This window comes from Triturus cristatus, chromosome 4_2, assembly GCF_964204655.1.
Source record: "Triturus cristatus chromosome 4_2, aTriCri1.1, whole genome shotgun sequence".
NCBI classification, from domain to species: Eukaryota; Metazoa; Chordata; class Amphibia; order Caudata; family Salamandridae; genus Triturus; species Triturus cristatus.
In genome coordinates, this window is record NC_140586.1 from 679059179 (window position 1) to 679073742 (window position 14564).

General features: G+C 43.6%; 1 protein-coding gene across 1 annotated transcript in view; it reads left to right on the top strand.

Annotated features, from left to right (window-relative positions):
- The window catches only part of OMA1 (OMA1 zinc metallopeptidase), a 601584-nt gene that overhangs the window by 106131 nt on the left and 480889 nt on the right, over positions 1–14564 (top strand). Inside the window, exon 2 of the mRNA XM_085602499.1 lies at positions 2100–2637. Coding sequence (XP_085458625.1) covers positions 2117–2637 — 521 coding nt within the window. The 5' untranslated portion in view covers positions 2100–2116. The remainder of the gene's footprint in view (positions 1–2099; positions 2638–14564) is intronic.

Below are 14564 nucleotides of genomic sequence, written 5' to 3' on the forward strand. Positions count from 1 at the left end.
CCCATCACTTTTTTCATTTCATCATACATCATGACGTGACAGCCAGTTTGACTTTTGACCCGAACGTGATAATGTATTTGTGTATATATGTTTTGACACAGCAGCCATTTGTAGCTTTTATTTTAATTTACTGTTGGGAGAATATGGGCACCCATCATATACCAGTGAAATTACAGCCCTCCTAAAAATATTTTAAAAAGATACAGGGAGTGGTGCAGAAGCAGCAGAGGATTTGGTGGGGGAGCAAGTCAATGACGAGTGGCCGTGGGCAGGGAGAGGTGGAACAGGAGCACAGTTCAGTTGAGCTCTGCTACCAAGTTTTCATTAAGCATCTGCGTTCCTTCCTCCTTCTGAGAGTGTGATAAACACAAAAGCATGCTGTATTTAGGTATGCTGAGTTACAATCCAAATTATCTCCAATTAGGCACAGTTAGTTTACTTAATGTTCTGAGAGTAGTGAATAAGAGTAGGGTGTAAAATCTAGGAAACATATTCCAAAGAAACATGCTAGAAATGTTTGTCTTTTTCACATTACTTGTAACCCTAATTATAGCAATATGTTTTATCTTTTGTGGTCACAATCCATGTACTAAGTAGCAAGTTACTCCAAAACATTTTTGAAACATACATTGTGTCATTATTAGTACAGCTGCTCCAGTGTGACCTTCCAAGCACAAAATGTGGGTTTCCCAATTACCACTGCGCCCCTGAAAACAAAGTGTCTGTTTACTAGAAAACCCCTCTCCCCATGAGAAGGGGCAAGGTGTGGGTCTCCAGTTTACCAGATGCGCCTTCCTTACATATAAAAACATTGAGCTAAGTCCTTGCGTTATAGGGTTAGGTGATCTAAATCTGTAGATTTAGGTTATACAACTACGAAATACAACAGCGCGCAGAGAGAGGGGTGGGGAAGCGATGGATGCACAAGGTTGGGATATAAACATGAAGAGCGTGAGGAGGTTGGACTGCAAAGGGGAGGCATGGGAAAGAGTCCAAGAAAATAGATGCACCCCTGTGGAGTTTTGAAAGCAAAAGAAAAATAGTAGTTCCCTGAATGCAGTGGAAGCATACAAGTCTTCCAATCAAAAGGATGTTGAAAAAGATATGCTCCATGGCTTGGGAAAATGCAAGAAAAGGAAAAAAATAAAAAGCAAGCAAATGAGATTGACTAGAGAACAAGCCAATGATAAGTAACAGGCAGACCCAAAATCCAGTGCAAGTATTGGAATTGAACACTTGGTTTTTCGACAACAGGCAGCTTTCTGTAAGTGAGGCTGAAAACCTGGATTGGAACAGCTAGTCATGCAATGATCTGTGAAACTTGGGAAAGATTTTTGTCTGATCATTGGGAAATGTATGAACAGTGATAACAAATGTGAGTCTCAAAAATGACTAGCTTTGATGGGATCTGCAAATTAATATGTACTGTGGGGCATGCACGTGGGGTATCACAATAAGGTAGAACATGACACAGTACTGGGAAGAAACTTTAAAGGTTAGGACCAACTCACGGTGGTCAGGTTAATCACTGACCTGGCTGAACCCTCCCTGAATCCCGCCTATACCCAAGAGTTCCACCCACACTCCTGACCACAGGCACACTGTAGCACAAGGCACCACAGCGCTGCTCTTGAGGCAGCGGGGATAGCTGCTTGGACTACATTGTGTACTGCTCTTGTCCCCTGTAGGCTGCCTGTGCTGCTTCGTTGCTCAGGCTGGTGTCTTCTCCCCTGCCCAGTTCTTTACCCCCCTGGTGACACCCTGCTAAGGATTGTTGGTTTCCCGGATGAAAATGGAGGGCGTGAGCTGTCCTGTTGCTCGGTTGGTGTGAAAGGGATAGTTGGTGTTGAACAGAGTGTGGCTCTTTACCCTCTCCCTGGGGAAAATCTATTGTATTTTTCTAATGTTCATTTTTGATTTTTAGTTGGCCAGACGTCAGTACTATTCCTCTGGTACACGGTGAGCTCTCTCGACTTTTCATCCCTTCATACCTGTTAGGTCTCTTGCACCTCAGTAGACCAGAGTTTATCCCAGGATAATAGTCTCCATTGTTGCCTCCATCCCTTTAGCAATCCTGATATGTTCTTTTCTTATTTCAGACTAAAGAAGCATAAGAATGGGACATCTCTGCTTTCACCTGCTTGGAAATATAAAGTGCTCTTTCTTTCGCTTGGCTCCTTTGCTTAACGTGGGAAAATGCTGCCGTCCTCACTGCGCTATGTCTGGGGTGTCGAGACGATATCTTCAAAAAATGACATGCCATGCTCATAGCAATCAGCAGCAGAAATCAAGCAGGAGCAGTGGGTTTTGTGTTGAACCATGGAACAAGTGTTGCTTCTCCAAGCAGTTTCTTTCAAATCCCAAACTACCTCCAAGTCATAGCAGTGTGCCACTGGGTCTGAGCACATCTTACAACTGTAAAAGACCCGGCTTCCTGTCCTCACTGACTGGCAGACATACTACATCACCAAGCGCCAGCTTTCAAATGGGACTTCATGGTGCTTTGGCTTCAAAAGCTTTTCAGATTCCGATCAACCGGCATATCCATACCTCACCACGAGCAAATCTCCTGATACCTCCTCAGGTGTGGCTGCTTCTCAAACCAGCACAGAAACTCTTTGCAATCATCATTGGCAGGTGACAGACCTACTTCTTTATGTTGTGAATAATTGTATAGAATTTTACCAATGCTTTAAATGGGTCGATACTCACATGGACTGAGTACCGGAACTTTTTCATATTATACTCTTGAGTACCGGAACTTTCCTGGGACAAGAGTGGTGCTCTGCTGATTATCTCATAGATCGTCAGCACCTTCAACACTCTGGAAGTCAGCTGATCAGGGGGTGGCTGCAGAATGTTTGGCTTATTCTTTGATATTGCACATTGGGGGAAGACAGGTGGCTGTAAAACCTGATGGGTAGGGGTGTGGGGTGCATTGTTCAGGGCAGTACAGCTTTTTAGCATGCCTCTGGTCTTAAATGACTGAAAAACTGTGCCCACAAGCAATTTGAATTCAACAAATTTACTTGAAAGTCATTCCCTGCCCTCTACAGCAATTTTCTGATTAACCTCAAAGAAAAAAAACCCTAAAAGGCAAAACAAATGGTTTTAAAAACAACGTTTTTTACAGAGTGGTTTGGTGCATTTAAAACCAGCAACTTCTTTTTTCGCATGGGAAACCAGACACAAACAAACGTGACAGGAGGCTCCATTGAATTTGACACTTTCAGAAATTTCTGTTTTTTAACTGCCAATCCTTTGAATTCTGGAACTTGTAGTTTACTTTTCTTCTCCTTGTAGGAAAGGGATTTAAAAAATGTGCAACATGCAAAGCACCGATGGCAAAAATCAAGGACCTTTTGAACATGCATGTCATAAAAAATGGAGCCATTCGGAAGCCACCAAGCCCCTGTTCATATATTTTTGTACATCCATTTAAACAAATATCAACAATGACCATACTTTTGACTTTTTTTTTCATTACAAGGATTCCTTTCAGGGCACTGCTTTTGGCGTAGGCTGTGTGCATTCATTGAGGCAGTAAGTGAATCCTTTCATCTCTTTGCATCTATTTAGATAAGGGACAAGATCCTCCTGGCAGAGCATCCTTCATACTAAAGGCCATTCTGATGTCTTAAGAGCAAATATTATGCAGGAAGTTACTTATGCATTTGCTGGAAACTCATCATTAAATTACATAGAGGGCCAGTGTGCTTGCTGGAAAGCACAGCATGCAACAGATTTGTTTTTCTACGTAGATAGCTCTGTTGGTTACTGTTTTTGTTGCAGAGATCCTTGTATTACCCTGTAGACCACAAGTTAAAATCCTTGTCATATAGCTTAGGAGCATCAAGGCAAACAGCAAGGCATATATTGGAAACCCTACAGTTTTTTTCCTCAATTTGTTGTTATTTTAAGGTTGCTAAAAAGGAATTCTTTGGGTAGCAAAAAAACACTTATTAGTAATTGCTATGTAAATGGTTTTTAGTGGACATGGACAGATTTTAGTGGACAGGACAAGTTTAGTGGATTCATGGACAGATACTTCCGCCATTCTTACAATGCATGCACATTTTTTAATACAAGGCTTCGTATCAAAAAACGAGCCCCACCTCTTGAACCACCCTTCACACTGCCCTTATGCCTGCCCCACACTCCACCGGTTCTTTTGGTAAATGCCTGCACTGATTTTTCCATTTAAAACACTGAATTTTACTACAGTGTGTAGTTAACTGGAAAGCTGGCTTTTTAGCTTCCAGTGTTTATTCTGATTTCTATTTTGTTTTCATTTTCCCTAATCATCAAGTCACTGCCAAGAAGGACTTCTATCGGTAAATTGTATAAGTGAGAATTTCGTTTTGTGATGTTTGAGCCGTCTGAGTTATATTCACATTTGTATTGTGTTGCCAATAATAGTTTTCTGTGGCACGGGTGCACTTTTGCAGTATTTAACTTTATGCTGCAACTTGTCTCAATTGCTTTTGTCCTGCAGGTCTCAAGTTAGAGTCCTGGCAAGGGCAATTGCGCCTTTCATCCTTCTCAGATCGATGCATTGAGTACCCTTAGACTCGGTAACAAACCTGCTATTCTAATGTTCTTAGAAATAGCAAAAACATGGTATTAAGGGGCGCATCAAAAACTTTATTATTTTCACAAAACAACATAATTCCAAATAACTACATTTATATATGGAAAGAGGCAGATTTACCTATGAAATTATTTCTCTGTTTTGTGGCTCTGCATAACCCCGGTGTGTATTACAATATATGCAAGTGGAAAAAATTATTTTATTTATTTGTGGAGCGAGGAAAATCCTGTGCAAAATGGCGCTTGCTGATCACTTAAGTCTTTTCGTCATGCTTAGGGGCAACCAGGATCACTGTGGCATTACGGACCAACACTTGAATACATAACATTTTTTTTTAATTTGCTGCCTCTGGGTAAATCCTTCATAACATGCAAGTTCCGCGCATTTCAGTGATTAGTTTTTTCGGTACCAATTTAAAATACTCATTAAAGAAAAAAATGCAATTAAAAAGTAGATAACATCCAATAGGCAATTATAAAAAACATTATTACAGCTTGGTGATTAAGTCATTGCTTCAGTTTCTGATGTTTTGTCAGATTGGTTTACATAAAATGTCCTAGCAAATAAGATTGAATCCAGTTCACTATAGAAGTTCTTGTGTCAAGTTTGACATGATAAATCCAATTATGGTTTTTAATGGGCTTCCACCACTGCTTGCTCAATCTCGGATTGTGGCCAGAGGAACAGAAAATAGATCCTTTTATCAGGCAGTTCATGCATATGCATGTTGTTTCTTGATAAAGTAATTTAAACCATCTGCAGCCATTTACATGCTACGAATTTAATCTAGTCTAATTTGAACCAGAAGCCGTGGGTATCAACGGTTCCTTTTTTAAATAATATTATGTCACTATTTATAACAAGTGCCATGTCATTGGTGAGTATGAGCATACCTGTCTTTGGTATGGAACGTCATGTTTAAAATGATTTAACCTTCAGATCGTAGCTTTATTAAAACTTGCCACTTTCTAAAAATAATTTGCATAATCAGAGATTCTGTTGACAGAAAATGTCAGGTAAGTTTTGCGTTAGTAGTTCGCCATGTTGCAACTACCTGATTACTGTAAAATTACTTCTAGAGTAAAATGGATTTCCTTCCCACTGGTTAAAAAGAACTGTGTTTTTCTCTACACCGCAGCCCCTTTCATTACTTTGTTTACTGGAAGCCAGTTCACTGATCTCAGGGCAGGAGATGATGGGATCGAGTAGAAGCCTGGCCGCTGTATTTTGTCCTAGTTAGGGCCGCAGATAAAACTGATATATGTATATAAATTTAATCAGCGAGTAGACATTTGGAGGATTCCTCCTTGCATACGATTGTAATACAATAATATGTAATCTAATGATTATGAGATGTTTGCCATGTTTTACCATTATTAGTATAAATAGCGGTGGGTATATGAAGCGAAAGCTATCTGATCTATTCTTTGTATAAGAGGGAGTTTGAAGTGTAAAAACGAATTCTTTCTGGGATGTTGGTTCCTCCTTTTTTTTTTATATAGATATCTCTACAAATCTTCCAGGGTTTTCATTTGAAAGAGTTTACAAGCATGAGAATTGTATTTGAGAAATTAAAGGATAAAATATAAATACACAGACGGATACAATGTGGAGAAGTGTGGCTCAATGGTTAGAGCGGCAGACCCTGATGCAGAGGTCTGGCCCGGACCAGGGTTCAATTCCCGCCTCGGCGGGTCTTGGGCTCAATTTCCCCAGACCCGATAATTCTCGCCTCCGTGCCTATTCTAATCATAGGTCCCACTCTGCAACTCTGGGCAATAGCTTGTTTAATCTCCACAACGGCCCCAAAAGCGCTAGGATGCCTGGCTTCACCTTGGGGGTGCCCAGGAGTGGGCACTCCACAGGGAAAGGCCAGGAAGGGTTCCACAGCGGTATGTGCACAGCGCCTGAGAGACCCTTTCGGGGGTGTACGGAGCGCTATATATAAATGCACTACAATGTTACACCTGCAGTATTTCCACCATGTCTTTTAATCTTTTGAGCACATGTGCACTTTCTCCTTTGAACAACTGTAAAGAGACCACGCCCATCTGTAAGGTCCATATTTGCCAGATAAATTAAATTTGTATCACCGTTAATTTAGTTGTGGCCACCAGTGTTTTCCTTTTCGTGCAGAGAGGGAGCGTTGGCAAGTTATAGTGGATTTCTGCCTCCTGCATGCTGTGGCCGCCATGCCTGTAACAAACAGAAGATGTGTAATGAATGAATGATATATATATATGTATGTGTGTGTGTGTACATATATATGTACATGTATGTATGTACATATATATGTACATGTATGTACACACACACACACACACATATATATATATATATATATATAGATCTCCACAATACCGCCCGACTCCTTCTGGACTACAGTCGACCCACGGAGAGTGGCGCGCACACCGGCGGAGCAAACCGGCTGTAAAATCCTTTCGGCACTTTCACTCGTAGCGCGCTCTCAGTAAGGAAGACGCTCTGCAAATCAAAGTACTGCTGTTTAATCACAACGCGTTTCGCCTTGACAAAAGGCTTGATCACGTGAAAAGTGCAACCAATGCCGACAACCTATGTAGTGGGTGTGAGGCATATACATAGAAAGAGGACTTGCACAGAATGTAATGGCGGACATATTGAAATGGTAACATAACATTTTACATTTTCGTATAATATCCGTTGCAATTCAATGGTGTTAGTAGACAGAGAAAAGCGCGATGTCACAGTATAAATAACTATTGCATAATGTGACAGTGTCAGAGCGCTATATCTTGTATGTCTGTCATATATGACAATGCACAATGAAAACGGAATGTAACTGTAAATATAACGGAAAATACCAAATGCAACGTCATTGTGTTCCAAGTCAGGAAAACGTATGTTAATGTAGCATAAATGGCTGTGACGAACTGCAAAGTGAGTCATGCGATGGAAACCAGTACATAGAAGTATTTCACGTGCGGAACTCCCTGTCATGAGTTCATAATCTTGCAGATTGTATAGTGATGTACTGCAGCTAGTGGAAGTGTAACTGCCTCAGTAAAGTGTGCCTCTGAGAGTAGTGATAGTGGCAATAGCCCGGTAGGGTACCTCAGTGGCCACCATGATATATTTGAATGTCATGGGAAATTGTCATGTTGCATGGCATCTTCCTTACTGAGAGCGCGCTACGAGTGAAAGTGATGAAAGGATATATATATATATGTATATGTGTGTAATATATATATCTCCTACTGGCAGTCGCCAGTAGGTAGTTATAGTAAGGACCTATTTTCCACAGGAAATTCGCAACATTCTATTTGGAATAACGTTGACGTCGATTGATGAAACTTTGCGAAATTTTCCAAACTTTTGGCCAGCTCCGGTCCGCTCCTATCCTGAAAATTTCACGGTGATTCGTCAAGCGGGGGCCGAGAAAAAAGGGGGGTCCCAAAACGTGTTTTCCCCATGCATTTTCCCATAGGACCTGTTGACGCAGCTACAGCCCAAAGTGCTGAACGGAATGACACCAAATTTGGCAAAAGAGGTAGTCCTCAGTTCAGACTCGTGCCTTTTGCTTAAATGGTGTAAATCCGTTCAGTAGTTCCTGAGAAAATCAAAAGTAAAATCACATATATATCTGGGCGGAGCCTAACCACACCTCATCGTGAGATCTGATTGGCCGTCAGCACTTCATCCAAGAAGTGTTAGCAGCCATCTTGGGACCAATATACATGATAGCACCTCATTAAAAAGCATTGCAGTTAATAGAAGGTTTTAAGACTTTAGTTACATTATAAATCATTTGTTGATGGTACCATACTCATTTTAGGAATTGTGGTGTGTTCTAAGGTGATTTTACCATGTGAAAAAGCCTTCTGCTGTGATATCATGAATCATGTTTGAGAGAAAACTATTTTCTCATGCTTTTCCCACAGAGGTTTGGAAGGTGATCTATAAGCTAAACTGAGAGCATATTTTCCGTAAATTCACATTATCTTTCTCAGTCATGTGAGAATGAAGTCTGACAGTCTCAGTAATACATGTAGTGCTGCAGAAAGAAAAATTAGGGCACATTTTGAGTGACTTCTCAAATCCTCTTCTATTTCATTAAAAAATTCTGACATGCAGACTGAAACATGCACTTTCAATACCAGCAGCAGACTTCCCTGGTGAGCCGTAGCTTTACTACAGTGATCTAATAAGCAACTAGAGTGCTAACATTCTGAATTTATGGCAAATGTGAGACACATCTGAATGCCTTCTTGATGGAATCAAAGTAAATAACTGAAAGTATTTCCTACTGAGGAGACTGTAGTAAATGAGGAAATTAGGAAACATCATAACAAATAAGTCTCCCAAAATGGCCACCAGAGACAAAAGAGCCCAAATGTAGCCCAAATATCACCCAGATGTAGCCCAAGTATAGCCCAATGACAGAATGTCCCAGAGTGTTCTAACGAACAACTAGAGCGCTAACAGTCTTACTTATGACAAAAGTATGGCACACCTGAAGCCATTTTGATTGGAATAAAGTGGTAACACTTAAAACATTTAATTTACAAAGGAACAAAATGAGGGGGTTCATATTGCCATAGAAATTATGATTAGTGCTGCAGAAAGAAAAATTAGGGCACGTTTTGACTTCTCAAATCCTCTTCTATTTCATAAAAAAATTCTGACATGCAGACTGAAACATGCACTTTGAATACCAGCAGCAGACTTTCCTGGTGAGCAGTAGCTTTACTACCGTGATCTAATGAGCAACTAGAGTGCTAACATTCAAAATTTATGGCAAATGTGTGACACATCTGAATTCCTTCTTGATGGAACCAAAGTAAAAAACTGAAAGTATTTCCTACTGAGGAGACTGCAGTAAATGAGGAAATTAGGAAACTTCATAACAAATAAATCTCCCAAGATGGCCACCAGAGACAAAAGAGCCCAAATGTAGCCCAAATATCACCCAGATGTAGCCCAAGTATAGCCCAATGACATAAGTGTGCAAAACACTTATTTGTTTGTGTATTTGCAGTTTTATATAGTGCAGACTTGTCAGGTATTGGAGTGCTTTACATGAGCATTGGTTACATCACACAAGATCAAATACATTTTGGTTGTAGACATGGGGAGATTAAGTGATTTGACCAGAATCACAGAATTTTTAGCTGAAGCAGAAACTCCAACCTGGTTCCCCAATTGCAAAGTCTGCAGCTCTGGAAGTAACACCACATCCTCTCCCCTAGGTGCAACATTTAATCAAGTGGTCAACTGGATTAAAAAAACATAAAAGATTACAAATAATTTTAAAAGTTCTTTGTCGCTATTTGAAAACTCAGAAAATATGTCCTCATTTTAGTTTTTTAGTTCACTAACCATAATTTTGATGCTAATAAGACCCTCTCATATATGTAATTTCTAAAGGAAATACTCTAGGTATTACAGTTTTGATTACGTCAGGCGTTCCACACTTTTGTAATAAATATAGAATGTTAGCAATCTAGTTGTTCATTGGGATACCGTTGAGAGGCAGAGGCCAGGGGCACGGACTCTGAAAATTGAAGGCAGGTAGGAGAGTGCAGAGGAAACAATTTGACCACACTGGGCAGGCAGGAAGGGCAGTGGCAGCACAACAGACTATGGAGGGCAGTGGAAAGGGGGGCAGGGTCAACAAACCAACAATACAGGACTGGCAAGAGAGGCTGTGGCAATATAATAGACCATTGTGGGCAGAAGGAAAAGGCAGTGGTAGTACAACCATACATGCCAACAGACCCGTTTCAGCCAGGAAACGTCCAATGTTTTTAAGCTCAAATGGGCTTTATTTGATCTGTCTCCTGTCTACAATCTCCTCTTTTTCAATGTAACTCAAAGGGGAAAATCAATACCTCAGTTTTGTTTCAAAATCTCCCTCTTACCAATTTCAAAATGTTTGCAAGAATGGTACATTGGATCATGGTAGGCAGGAGGAATTGGGGTAGGGACATGGACTCGGATAACAGAGGACAGGAGGGACATGGAGAGGTGCACCAAACTGACCCTACAGGGCAGGCATCAGGGTTTACAGCAGCACAATACACCACACAGGGCATACGGGACGGGAGTGCAGCACAACAATCCATAGAAAGCAATAGGGAGGGGACAGGACCATGCACATGGACAACAGAGAACAGAGGGGAAAGAGGCAATGGCAGCTAGCTGACCATAATGGACAGACAGGAGAGAAAGCTGCAGCATAACAGACCATAAAGGGCAGGAGGGACGGATCAGGGGCATTACAATGGAACAGACAAGCCAGGAGGGAGGGACTAGGGGTCTCCACATGTAAACAGAGGGCTGGGGGCAAGGGGGCAGGGCAGCAGCAGCAAGATGACCATGGAGGTCAGGCAGGATGGGCACTAGAAACAAGACACACCATGGAGAGCAACAATGAGACTATGATGGCATACACACAGACCATGGAGGGAAGGTGGGAGGGGGTCAGGGGCAGCTAGCTGACCACACAGGGAAGGTGGGAGGGGCCATGGCAGCACAGAAGACCATGCATGGCAAGCGGGAGGGTTAGTGGCAGCACAATGGCTATGATGGGCAAGAAGGAGGGTGCAGGGGCATGCACAAAGGACCATGGAGGATAGAAGGGAGGGTCAGGACCTGGGCCCAGACAAGAGAGTTCAGGGGAAGGGGCCCCACAACAGACCGCACGGGGAAGGCAGGAGGAGCAGTTGCAGCACAACAGACCAGGGAGGGCAGAAGGGTGTGGCAGTAAAATGGACCATGGAGGACAGGAGGAAGGGGATAGGGGCATGGCATGTGGACAGGCAGGGTGGAGGTGGCAGGGACAGGTTAGAGTCATCTGACAATGCTAGGCAGGTGGGAGGGGAGTGGCAGCTCAACAGAACACTCAGAGTAGATGGGAGTGGCAGGTCCATGGAACATGGTGGGCAAAAAGGATGGAGCTGGGGCATGCACAAAGACATCGGAGGGCAGGGAGAAGGAGAATAGGGGCAGCAGGCTAAGCACAGAGGCTAAGCAGGAGGTCAATGATGGGCCATAGAATTGGGCAATGGAGGGCAGGAGGAGTGGACTGGTACATCATGCTAAATGGAGGGCAGTGGCAGCACATCAGACCATGCATGGCAGGAGGGAGGAGGCTAGTCCATGGATTCAGACAACAGAGGATAGGGAGGAGGTGGATGGGGCAGCAAGCTAACTGTTCAGAGAAGGTGGGTATTAGGAACTTTATTGTTTTTAAAATGTGTGTCTGTGCGAACTGCTTAAAATATGAACAACTATGCAGCATAATCTCACTTTTATTCAGGAAGAAGAGGACGTTTGTGAATGTGACTCCGGGCTCACTTGGCAGAAACACCCCCTGACCCTCCACCCCCATCGCAAAATGTAATGCCCGTGAAAAGGGTAGGTGGACGCATTGTTATATAGAACATAGTCCTGAGAGCACGATTGAAAATGAAAACTAGATATAGTATATGGTATAAACTATGCACCAAAAAGTGTGATATAAGATGAACCGGGGCGTGAAATATAATATGCAATACATTGTGCGCAATGACAGATTCATTGGAGAGCGCGAGATAGCACAGGCACAAGCGCGTGCTATGCGATATGCACCTGGGAGTGTAATATGCACAGGGCAGTGTTGTGTAACCTAACTGGTCTCTAAAGTTGTAATATTAAATATGTGCTGGGGAGTGTAACGTTGCATATGCACTGTGACAAAGATATGGATCCCAGATTGTCATATGTATGGCATAGCGCTGTGCGTTATAACATGGGCATCGAGGAAGGCGCGTTAGATGGGGCAATATAACCCGTGCGAAGGCAAGTGTGGCATGACATATTCACGGGGTGGTGTTACAGTGCACATGGGCTTGAGAGTGTCATAGCATACGCAGTAGCTGGTGGAATACAACACAGAGGTGTGAGGCACTCGGCGGGCACTGGTGGGTGTAACACAGCATTGGACTCAGCCAGGAGCACGCTGTGACTCTCAAGTGAGGTTTGTCTCCTTTCCAGAGAGTAAAATAAAAAGTATTACACATCCGGCGGTGGATGTGTGTTTTATTAACCGTGAGGGGGGTTTCTTGCAAAGTTTGGTCGAATGTTTGTCGAAACCCCTTTGAATGGCTTGGTGTGCGTGTATATTAAATGTGCCCGTCAATAGCTACCCATGTTTGTATAAATAAATGACAAGGGTGTTTACTTGGAGAGTACCCACCGGCGGGGGCGCCGGGATTAGGCACGGTAGGGCGTCAGACACGTCAGAGCTGCACTAGCGGTGTAAATACATTCCATGTGGATTCATTCTATGCATAGTCGCCTTTTAATGAATATCACGCAAATCGTCATGGTGATAGGTACATACGGTTTGTCCAGCATGTCCTAGGTTTTTCTATAAATATATATTTTTTTTAAATAATAAAAAACAAAGGCCGGCCCTAGGGGATGGGGTCCCTGGGGCCATAAGTGGCCTGAGGAGGGGGGCAATGCAGCCCCCTCCTAAAGAATAAAACAAAAAAAAAAAGGCCATGACCCGGGGGTTGGGGTCCTCGGGGCCGATTAAGGCCTTGGGAGGGCCAAATTAATTTTTTTCAACAAAAATAATTAGGGTGCAGGCCCTGGGGGATGGGGTCCCCAGGGCCAGTAAATTATAAAAAGAAGGGGGGCCACACAGCCCTCCTTCTTAAAAAAATTAAATAAATAAAAGACCTGCATCGCGCAGGAGGCCACGCCCCCTCCTTGCAGCACTCTGCAAACGCGCTCCCTGGCCAGTTGTAAGTTGGGGAATAAATTCCCCTTCAATACTGAGGGTCCCTGAGGGACAACTAGCCCAACAGGTATCTCCAGTATGCGCCAGGGAGCTGCGTTGCAGACAGGTGTTCTGAGGCCACGCCCTTTTTTTACACCACTATGCAACGCAGCTCTGTGGCGCTTACTGGAGGTACCTAGTGGGCTAGTTTGACCCTAGGGACCCTTAGGATTCAAGGGGACTTAATCTCTCAACTTAGAACGGCCACAGGGCGCGTTTACACAGTGGTGAAGGGAGGGTACGGGGCCTGAGGTGACATGTGCAAACACGCCCTGTAGCGCGTTTTAAGTTGGGGAAATAATTCACGTTCAATCCTGAGGGACCCTGGGGGCCAACTAGCCCACCAGGTGCTTCCAGTAAGCGCCACTGCTCTGCGTTGCAGAGAGGTGGTGCAGGCCGTGCCCCTTTTTACACCTCTCTGCAATGGCGCTTACTGGACGTACCTAGTGGGCTATTTTGCCCCTAGGGATCCTCAGGATTCAACGGGACTTAATCTCCCAACTTAAAAAACAGCCACAGGGCGTGTTTACACAGTGGGGAAGGGAGAGGACGGGGCCTGAGGTGACGTGTGCAAACACGCCCTATGGCGCGTTTTAAGTTGGGGGAAATAATTCCCCTTCACTCCTGAGGGCCCCTGGGGGCTAACTAGCCCACCAGGTGCATCCAGTAAGCGCCACTGAGCTGCGTTGCAGAGAGGTGGTCCAGGCCGTGCCACTTTTTACATCTCTCTGCAACGCAGCTCTGTGGCGCTTACTGGAGGTACCTAGTGGGCTAGTTGGACCCTAGGGACCCTCAGGATTCAAGGGGACTTAATCTCCCAACTTAAAACGGCCAGAGGGCGTGTTTACACAGTGGGGAAGAGAGGGGACGGGGCCTGAGGTGACGTGTGCAAACACGCCCTGTGGCCTGTTTTAAGAGGTTGTTTTAATCCCCTGCCCTATTATATACTAGGGGCTTACAGAGGAGGTCATGCTGATCACAGGGGGACCCCAACGCATAGTGTTCCCTAGTGTATGTAGGTGTTTTCACTGTATTCTGAGTGTCTTTTAACATAGCACTGGCTCTAGGACTGGTTAGTCAGACTCAGTTACCACCAGTATCCGTCTGAAAAAGTTGAGGGTACAGGATGATTTTGCAACAAGGCTTCTTTCTGCTCTTCTGTTT